The sequence below is a fragment of the Gallinula chloropus genome (assembly GCF_964237585.1).
Source record: "Gallinula chloropus genome assembly, chromosome: 1".
NCBI lineage: Eukaryota > Metazoa > Chordata > Aves > Gruiformes > Rallidae > Gallinula > Gallinula chloropus.
Genome location: NC_140085.1, coordinates 19817470 through 19827482, shown reverse-complemented (window position 1 = coordinate 19827482; position 10013 = coordinate 19817470). Strand labels below are relative to the sequence as shown.

The 10013-nt window shown below is 57.5% G+C and overlaps 2 protein-coding genes across 2 annotated transcripts; both read left to right on the top strand.

Moving 5' to 3' along the window:
- Positions 1-259: 259 nt before the first annotated feature.
- H1-0 (H1.0 linker histone) lies at positions 260-1203 on the top strand. Its single transcript, XM_084277516.1, has one exon. The coding sequence runs from the start codon at positions 437-439 to the stop codon at positions 1013-1015; it is 579 nt and encodes a 192-aa protein (XP_084133642.1). The 5' UTR covers positions 260-436; the 3' UTR covers positions 1016-1203.
- A 2290-nt stretch (positions 1204-3493) lies between these two features.
- GCAT (glycine C-acetyltransferase) lies at positions 3494-8696 on the top strand (the record flags this gene model as incomplete). The annotated part of the gene is made up of 9 exons (XM_084279899.1): positions 3494-3695; positions 3787-3917; positions 4932-5033; positions 5525-5671; positions 6265-6419; positions 6786-6868; positions 7257-7428; positions 7846-7967; positions 8365-8696. 9 exons carry the CDS (start codon positions 3494-3496, stop codon positions 8514-8516), a joined length of 1266 nt encoding a protein of 421 aa, XP_084136025.1. The 3' UTR covers positions 8517-8696.
- Positions 8697-10013: the final 1317 nt, after the last annotated feature.

Genomic DNA, 10013 nt, shown 5'->3' with positions numbered 1-10013 from the left:
CCCCAAACACTCTTCCTCATCCCCCCCAGTGTCCCTCCTATCTCCCAGTGTCCCCTCCAAGTGCTCCTCCCTGTGCCCAGCGTCCCCCCCTGTCCCAGCCCGCCGGGCCGGGCCGGGCCGGGCAGGCCGGGGCGGGGCGGGGGACACACGGGGACACCGGCGGGCGGGCGGGTGGCGCGCGCGGGGCAGTCCTCCCCGCGGTCCGCCCCGCGGCTTTAAAGGGCGCCTGCGGCGGCCGCGGTGCAGCAGCGGCGGCGGAGCAGCGGCAGCGGCAGCACCGGGAGCAGGGGCAGCAGGAGCAGGGGCAGCGCCAGCGCCAGCGCCGGGCTCTGCTGCGGTTGGCACCCTCCACTCCTTTGCCCAGGAGCGGTGGTCCCGGGCCAGGCTTCCCACTCTGAAGGAGCAGCAGGGCGTCGCGGGGGGCGAAGCGCTGACCATGACGGAGAGCCCCATCCCGGCCATGTCTCCGGCCACCAAAGTCAAGCGTGCCCGGGCAGCGCGGCGGCCGGCCGCCCACCCCACCTACTCGGACATGATCAAAGCAGCCATCCGGGCCGACAAGAGCCGCGGCGGCTCCTCCCGCCAGTCCATCCAGAAGTACGTGAAGAGCCACTACAAGGTGGGCCAGCACGCTGACGTCCAGATCAAGCTCTCCATCCGGCGCCTGCTCGCTGCCGGCGTCCTCAAACAGACCAAAGGGGTCGGTGCCTCCGGCTCTTTCCGCCTGGCCAAGGCCGACAAGGCGAAGAAGTCCCCGGCCAAGAAGAGGAAGAAGGTGGCCAGGAAATCCACGTCGCCCCGGAAAGCGGCCAGGCCCAGGAAAGCCAGGTCACCGGTGAAGAAGCCCAAATCTGCTGCCAGGAAAGTCAGGAAGAAGTCGAGGGCCAGCCCGAAGAAAGCCAAGACGACAAAGACTTTTAAGTCCAAGTCACTGAAGGCGTCCAAGCCCAAGAAGGCAAAGCGGTCGAAACCCAAAGCCAAGTCCAGCGCCCGGAAATCACCCAAGAAGAAGTGAGAAGCCTAAAGGTCTTTCAGTGCTCTCCCCGTTAATTTCTGTAAATAGCTTTAAATGCCTTTATTTTTACCCCTTTCTATTGCATTTTATAAAGAATTCATCTATTCCTGTCTGGAAATACCTAACCCAAAGCAGTTAATGAAACAAAAAAGGAACATCTTTGCTAGGGAGTGTTCCAGTTTGTATGAGTTCCTTGTCTGGGTGTTTATTTTGCTGTCTCAGAAGTCTCTCGTGTGTGTTTATTGGGTTCTTTTAACACTGGGCTGCTTGTTGTGTGTTGGGAGTGATGGTGACTCCGTGTGTCTGCTGAGGCCATGCAGGACTTCAGTTCCTGCTCCTGCCCCAGCTCCTGGGGGAGTTGGGTGTTCGCTGGGGCCAGGCAAAGACTGCCTGTGCCGGAGGGGAAGCGGGAACATACGGCACGAGCTGTAGGCTTCACAGGGAGGAGGAAAAGGGGCTCCCTGATCCCTCCTCCACCAACCTGGCTCCCAGCCATCGCGCCGAGGCTGGGTGTGAGGTCTGGCTGGTGCTGGAGATAACCACCTGGCCGGCTGGGCGATGTGGCTGCCCGCCTGCCTGCCATGCCACCTTGACACAGCTGGGTGGTGTCAGGGACAATTTGGGCGGGGGTGGGATGGAGGAGAAGGTGGAGCAGGGCCAGGGTCTGTCCACATTTGTTTTCAAGGGGTTGGATGTGTCCAGCAAGGGGGTGATCCCTGGGTAAACGGGGCAAACATGGCTATGAGCACCTTTGCTCCCTGGGGAGGAACAGGCTGGCACAGGGCAGTGGGCAGCTCTGCAGGCAGGCTGGGGTGGGCAGCCAGGGCAGGGTGAGGCAGGATGCTGGCCATCACCGGGGGAGTGGAGGGATTGATGTTAGCATGACTCCAGAGCATGCCTGGCCCTTACCAGAGCCCCGCCCCAGACAGAGCTGGGCGGTCCTGACAGCCAGGGCTGGCAGGGAGCCTGTGGGCCATCCCTATTGCTCAGCAGGGTCTGAGTCTCAGGCCGGAGGTGCCTAATTTTCCTCGGTTAGAGACTGTACTCCTTGGATGTCAGGATCTCCAGCCAGATGGACCAAGAGCTCTGAAATCCCCGGGACCTGTGGGTGCCTAGTCCCCTTGGGCTTGCTATGCTCAAATCCCATGGGCCTGGAATCCTCCCAAATGGTGGGTCCCAGATCTGCTGGTTCAGGAAGATGGTGCCTGAACCTTATAAACCATTGAGGATTCCAAGTAATGTAGTTCAGGGTACTGAAACTCTTGGCCTGGAGGCACCTAATCCATTTGGACTTTAGTTCCTAAGACCCTTGGACCAGAGGCTCCCAGACCACCTAGGCTGAAGACCCTTTCAAGAGCTTGGTGCATAATCCTCCTGAACATGAGGGGTCTAAATCACTTTGGCCACAGGATCCCAAACCAGCTTTAGTGGAGGATGGAGACAGCTGATCCAGCTGGACTCTGTGTCTAAACCTGGTGGGTCTGTCAGTCACAAAGCCTTGTGGCCAAAGGCACTCGAAATCCTTGGTCTCGGGTATCCTGATCTCATTCAGCTGGTAGGTCCTAAACCTGCCACGCCAAAAAACCCTTGGTCACCTCAACTGGATGCACCCAGATCCTATAGACCCTCGGTTCATTATCCTCTGTGATAGGCATCCACAAACCACCTAGATGTGAGGATCCAGGTCACCTGTACTTGAGGACCTAAGTCCTTTAGGTGGGAGCACTTAATGCTCCTGGGCTTGTTGATCTTCAAGTGTGCCTGTTGCTCCAAAATCCCTCTGGCCCTAGTGTATGCCCCAACAACAGTTCTCTTCGGAGGAGGCTGAGGGGAGGCCTTATCACCGCCTGCAATTACCTGAAAGGAGGGTGTAGAGAGGTGGGTGTTGGTCTCTTCACCCAAGCGATGTGAAAGGACAAGGGGGAACAGCCTCAAGCTGTGCCAGGGCAGGGTCAGGTTAGACATTAGAATAAGTTCTTCACTGAAAGGGCTGTTGGGTGGGCACTGACACAGGCTGCCCGGGGAGGGGATTGAGTCACCGACCCTGGATGTATTTAAAAGGCGGGCAGACGAGGTGCTCAGGGATGTGGTTTAGTAGAGGACGGGTAGGGTTGGACTCGATCTTAAATGTCTTCTCCAACATAGTGATTCTGATGGGGCTCCCCCAAACCCCTCCGCCCCCAGGGATACCAAATCACCCGCTTCCGGGGTACCTAAACCCCTTAGGACAGAACCTCGCGTCCCGACTCCCCCCACCCTGCAGACACCCGGCAGGGAAAGGGGCGGGGGGGACGGGGGGAACGCGGGGCCACGGCGACGCTCCCCCCAGCCCCCACCCCGTCGGGCAGGGGGCGGGGGCCCCAGCAGCCAATTGGCTTCCCCGAGCCCCCCCCTCGACGGGCAGGGAGGCGGGGCCCGGGCAGCTAATTGGTTGCCGGGGGGCCGCCCCCGTGCCCGCCGGGGGCGGGGTTTGGGAGGATGTGGCGCGGGGCGGCGGTGCGGGTGCTGCGGGGCGGCGGCGCCGGGGTCCCCCGGTTCGCTTCGGGAACGGCGGCGGCTGATCTCCGGCGGCGGCTGGAGAGCGAGCTGGAAGATATCCGAGGCGCCGGCACATGGAAGAGCGAGCGGATCATCGCTTCCCGGCAAGGTCCCCACCTCCGTTTGGCCGGCGGCGGAGCCGGTGAGTACCGGGGAGGGGAGGGGATGGGAGGGGGAGGGAGGGGGCTTCCTTCCCCGGTGCGATGCCCGTGCTTCTCTCTCTCTTCCCGCAGGGATCCTCAACTTCTGTGCGAATAACTACCTGGGGCTTTCCAGCCACCCTGAGGTGATCCGCGCTGCAGTGGAAGCCCTCGAGAAGTTTGGTGCTGGGCTCAGCTCTGTCCGCTTCATCTGCGGTACCCAGGTACCAGGCACCGGGGCAGCATCCAGCGTAACAGGCTGGGTGAACTGGGGCTGTTCAGCCTTGGGAAAAGAAGACTGAGAGGCGATCTGATGGATGTTTATAAATGTCTTAAATGTGGGAGACAGGGGGAAATAGCCAGCCTCTTCTCAGTGGTCTGTGGGGGTAATGGCCTGAGGGGCGATGGCCTCAGGTTGGAGCATAGGAAGTTCTGCACTGATATGCGGAAGAACTTCTTCCCGGTGAGGGTGAGGGAGCACTGGGACAGGCTGCCCAGGGAGGTGGTGGAGTCTCCTTCTCTGGAGGTATTCAAGACTCATCTGGACGCCTATCTGAGTGATATGTCCTAGGGAGCTGCTTTGGCAGGGGGGTTGGACCTGATCATCTCTGGAGGTCCCTTCCAACCCCTACAGTGCTGTGAATCTGTGAATCCCCTGCTCCAGGGGGGCCTTTTTCAGGGGCTCTGCTCAGAGTCACGTACGTGCACAGCACTGAGGTACACGTGGCCGGCTGGAAGGGGAAAAAAAAAAAACCCTTCTGAATCCCTGGTAGCCAAAGCTCTGGAAAGACGCCAACTTCAACCATTGCAGCTCCTCAGAGAGCAAAGAAATGAAACACCACTCTGAGTTCAGACACTGAATGGCTTCTTCACCCCCATAAGGGGCAGAATTACAGCGAGCCAGACTCAATACAGCTCTGTCAAACCCACCCTAGTTTATCCCCACTGGAGCCCTTTCAGAGCCCTGGCTGGTGAAGTGCAGGGAGAACTCGGAGCTGCTCCCCATGGGTGGGAGCTTGGAGTCTCCCCACTGTGCTTTTGGCCTCCGAACCCATAACCGCATTTTAGGGCCGTGTCTGCAAACACTTTCTGAACACAGCTGACTTCTCCCACGCGCACACACCTCTTCTCCATAAAAACCTGGCTGCTGCTTTGCCTTGCAGTCAGCGCCTGACAGCGGCAGGCAAGCAAGAACTTGTGCTGCCCCACCATCACACTCACCCCTCTTTTCTCTTTAGAGCATACACAAGGACCTGGAGGAGAAGATCGCACGTTTCCACCAGAGGGAAGATGCCATTCTCTACGCCAGCTGCTTTGATGCCAATGCTGGTATCTTTGAGGTGCGTTGGGCTTTCCTTGTGTTGTGGAGAAAAGAGGTGACAGTGACACCGCTGCCATTGCCTTCCAGTGGCTCTGATGTGACCTCTGTGACACAGAGAAGATGGCAGTGACTGGTGGTGGAGAACCCTAACGTGGTGCCTTTGGACTGGGTTGCTATTTAATTGGCCTGCAGCTACCTTGTCCCCAGCCAGCTCCAGCTTTTGGGGAGGGCTCCCATTTCCTGGGAGGTCAGTCCTTCCCCTGGAAGGTGATCCCCCAGGCTGGCTAGGGAAGGGGAGGGAGTTTTTGAGCTGAGAAGCCACAGGCAAGAGCTTAGTCTAAGGAATCGAGGGATAAGTTGGCTGGGAAGGAAAGAGGAAAGTTTACTGGTGCCAGAAGCGACGTGGCAGCTGCACAGGCAGCCTTGTCCTCCGCACTGAAAGCAGCTGGAAGGTTTCGGTCAGGTGGCGCCCTGGAGCCAAGGGTGAGCCTTCCCCTTTGGTGTGCCCAGGCCCTGCTGACCCCGGAGGACGCGGTGCTGTCGGATGAGCTGAACCATGCCTCCATCATCGACGGGATCCGCCTGTGCAAGGCTAACAAGTACCGCTACAAGCACATGGACATGCAGGACCTGGAGGCCAAGCTGCAGGATGCACAGGTAGGGAGGCAGGGAGGGAGGGAGGGAGGGAGGGAGGAAGGGAGGGGTGCTCCACTGCACCCAGCAACGCGAGGGTGCTCGTTTGGCTGCGTCTTTCCCCACGCAACAGGCATCACTTCTGTGTCAGCACAGGCAGGTGAAGGCAGGCAAGGTGGGAAGCAGCAGGCTGCATGTAATCACAGAATCACAGAATCACAAGGTTGGAAAAGACCTTTAAGATCATCAAGTCCAACCATTCCTGTCCCATGCTAAACCATATCCCTAAGTACCTCATCTACCCTTTTTTAAACCCATCCAGGGATGGTGACTCAGCCCCCTCCCTGGGCAGCCTGTTCCAGGCCCTGACAACACTTTCAGTGACAATTTTTTTCCTAACATCTAATCTGAACCTGCCCTGGTGCAGCTTTGTGCCATTTCCCCTTGTCCTATCACCTGTCACCTGGCTGAAGAGACCATCGCCCACCTCTCTACAGCCTCCCTTCAGGTAGTTGTAGGTGGTGATAAGGTCCAGGGCTGTGTCCTGGTCTCCTTTGCCAGCCCCTCTCCGCAGGATGACACCTTCACCTATGGGGATGCTACTCTCCCTCCCACAGAAACATCGTCTGCGACTGGTGGCCACTGACGGTGCCTTCTCCATGGATGGGGACATCGCACCCCTGAGGGAGATCTGCCAGCTGGCTCAGAAGTATGATGCTCTGGTCTTCATTGATGAATGCCATGCCACAGGCTTTCTGGGACCCAATGGCCGGTAAGGGGCTGTTTCCCTCCTGCTTCTCCCCTCCCCCGTTCCCAGCTACCCCTGAGGCAAGGCCAGAGGTGGCAATGACTGGCAAGGTTTTGTCCAGAGACTCCTGGAGCCGCCATTTCTTGAAGGCTTTGCACTCCACCTTTGGTTCAGCCCTCCCCCCGGTCATGCTCAGCTTTAATATATTTCAGACCCTGTAGTTGTACTGAGCTTTCTCAAATTTAAGTCTTCATAAGGAAGGAGTCATTGGATGGTCGGTTTGGTAATCTTCCTTCCCTGGGGTGCTTTCTTTCCCTTGAGGCATCAGTGTAGAGCAGCTTCACTGGTACATGCTGGCACAGCTGATAATGGACATTCCTTCTTCTACAGGGGGACTGATGAGCTCCTGGGAGTGATGGACAAAGTCACCATCATCAACTCCACCCTGGGAAAAGCTCTTGGAGGAGCTGCAGGTAAAGGCATTTGCAGGTCCAAGGCTCTCCACACTCTAAAGAGCTCCACAGCATCATTTTGACGTTTCCTTCCCCTGCCTAATGACAGAACAACAAATGCATGTTTTCCTTTTCTACTGGTGGCCTGTGGCCCAGTTTGGGACCCTGCAGCAGGGTCAAGGGAAGTCCTGCCACGTGCTCCTTCTGCTGTCATCTTCCCCATGGATTTGCCTTTGTGGTCAAGAGGAAAACTGTTGGTAGAAGGCATCAGCTGGGATTTTTTCTTTTTTTAGGCCTGGCTTGTACTGAAATTCCTGCTGTAGGTGACAGGTTGGCTCTATTGAGGGACACCCCTCTGAACAGGTCACCCTGGGAATATCTTGTCCATGTCTCTGTCCTCCATCTGCAGGAGGGTACACAACTGGCCCCAAACCCCTCATTGACTTGCTCCGCCAGCGTTCCCGCCCGTACCTCTTCTCCAACAGCCTGCCCCCCGCTGTGGTGGGCTGTGCGTCCAAGGCCCTGGACCTCCTCATGGAGAGCAATGCCATCGCACAGTCCATGGCTGCCAAGACCCAACGGTGAGTGGGCCGTGTTGGGGCAGGAGCAGAGGGATTGGTTCTTTGGGAACAAGTTGTGTGCCGGTGTTTATTCCCCACTCGCCCCCAGTGATAGCTGGGATGGCAACTGGCAGGCCACGTCCAAGGGGCGCTCAGGGGAGACCACAGGATGTGCCTAAGTGTGACAGAAAGATGTGTCACAACTGGATGCTCTGCACACTGGGACACATCTGCCCCTCCAGCAGCTGCAGGTCCCTGAAGCTGAGCAGGAAATGTCAGGACATCACTCTGAAAAAAGAAATCCCTTCCCTGTATAAGAGTAGAACCACCCCACCCCCCCCCCAACCCCCGTGTCCAGGGGTCCCAGGGGAAAGCAAGGAGCAGTCCCCAAGGACAGGGGTGGCCAGGTTCCACTCATCCTTCTGTTCTCTTCACCAGGTTTAGAAGCAAGATGACTGCAGCTGGTTTCACCATCTCAGGGAAAGACCACCCCATCTGTCCGGTCATGCTCGGGGATGCCCGGCTGGCTGCAGTGATGGCTGAGGACATGCTGAACAGAGGTGAACGGTGGAGGGAGCCCTGGGTGCAGACACATACCTGGAGGGAAGGGACAGTCAGTGGTGGTCCCATCACTGTCCTTTTGCTACAGAATGTTCCTGCATGAAATCTGTTCTTTCTGTACCCTCCATCTGCAAATGTTCCGGTCTCCCCAGACGTTTCTGGCTTCACCTCCTTTCTCTTTTCGGGGTGGTGGCTACATCAACCCTCTTGTCCTGGCCCACCACTGGCCCTAACCCTCATTTCCATGCCTGGGAGCAGATGCCATTTGAAAGCCCCAAAGCCTGGAAACAGTTTTTAAGAGGAGAGGGAGGATCCAAACGCCTTTCTGTCCCCTAGTACCACCTCAGCCTCCTCCCTTTCCAGCCAGTCCCAACTCTGCGTGTGTTTCCTCCCCAGGAATTTATGTCATTGGGTTCAGCTACCCCGTGGTCCCCAAGGGAAAGGCCCGGATCCGGGTCCAGATCTCGGCCGTGCACAGCGACGAGGACATCGACCGCTGCGTGGAAGCTTTCACCCAGGTGGGACGGAAACACGGAGCGCTGCCTTGAGAGGCCACCAAACACCTCCAGCGCCCTCTCTGCTCACGACCAAGTGCCTGTGCTGGGGGGAAAAGGCTTGAGCAGCACCAGTCCTCAAGACACGGCGGCCTGCAGGAAGCTGTGGCTGTTGCACCGAGCTGGCAGTGACACTGGCAACCAGCTCTTCTGTCATTAAAGGTGTCCTGCAGTGCAGCAGATACTTGTCCAGCTCTTGTTTTCTCATCTGGGAGCTGCAGCCCACCCCATGTTCTTGTGCTGTGACTGGACACTCTGCTGGGTCTTCCTGGAAGCCTCAGTGTGGGCACTGAAGTGCCACAGCTCCCACTTTCCCCCACTGACGGTTGCTGGTACACCCAAGGTCATCTGCTTCTTCCACCTCTCCTGTGGGCACAGCAGCATCACTCCTGCTGTAATTCCCCAGCAAGGCAGGGGGGAAGTTCCCAAGCCCTTGGCAACCTGTGCCACCAGCAGCTGGTTTGAGAAGAGCACGGGCTGGCCTAAGCTCCTGTCTTCCATTCTCCCCTTCCTACCCTTGGGTGTTGCATGTGAGGCTTGCTTGGCCCCCAGGGATGGCTCTAAGGCTTTGCCTGTCACCATGGTGCTCCTGAACCTGCCCTGGGAGCTGCATCTTGGCCCAGAAAGGTTGTCAAGCAGCGGGAAGCTAGAGAAGGCAGTAGCCAGCAGCATTGTCAGAGGGCTTGCGTCTGCCTGGGGCTGAGGCCAGGAGCAGAGCTGGTGATGGAAACTTGCAATTTCCCTCCATCAACTGCAATTTTCACACAGCAGAGAACACACCACAGGCTGGGATTGCTGGATTGGTTCCTCCAAGCCACGCTGGGATAGAGATTTAGCACTCAAACAGGAGGAACAAGTGGGTCCTCAGGATTGCTTTGTTTGCATCGGTTTTGCTGCAGATGAGAACTCGTGTGTGTCCTGCTGTCTGTCCACGTGCTGAACCAAGTACCAGCTGCCCGCAGCCAGAGACAGGCTCCAGCTGAAATCATAGACTCATAGAATGTGTTGGGTTGGAAGGGACCTTTAATGGTCACCTAGTCCAACCCCCTGCAGTGAGCAGGGACATCTTCACTAGATCAGGTCACTCAGAGTCCCATCAAGGCTGACCTTGAATAACTCCAGGGATGGGGTCTCCACCATCTCTCTGAGCAACCTGTGCCAGTGGCCTACCACCCTCATATTGAAGAGCTTTTTCCTAATATCCAACCTAAATCTCACCTTTTCTAGTTTAAAACCATTACCCCCCAGCCTATTGCTACGTGAACAGTTGCCCTCCTGAACAGTTCTTCCCTGGCTTGCTTACAGGCACCTTTCAGGTACTGGCAGGCTGCTATAAGGTCCCCCCAGAGCCTTCTCTTCTCCAAGCTGAACAAGCCCAACTCTCTCAGCCTGTTTTCATAGCAGAGGTGCTCCAGCTCTCTGCTCATTTTTGTGGCCCTCCTCTGGACACACTCAAACAGGTCCATGTCCTTCTTGTGTTGAGGGCTCCAA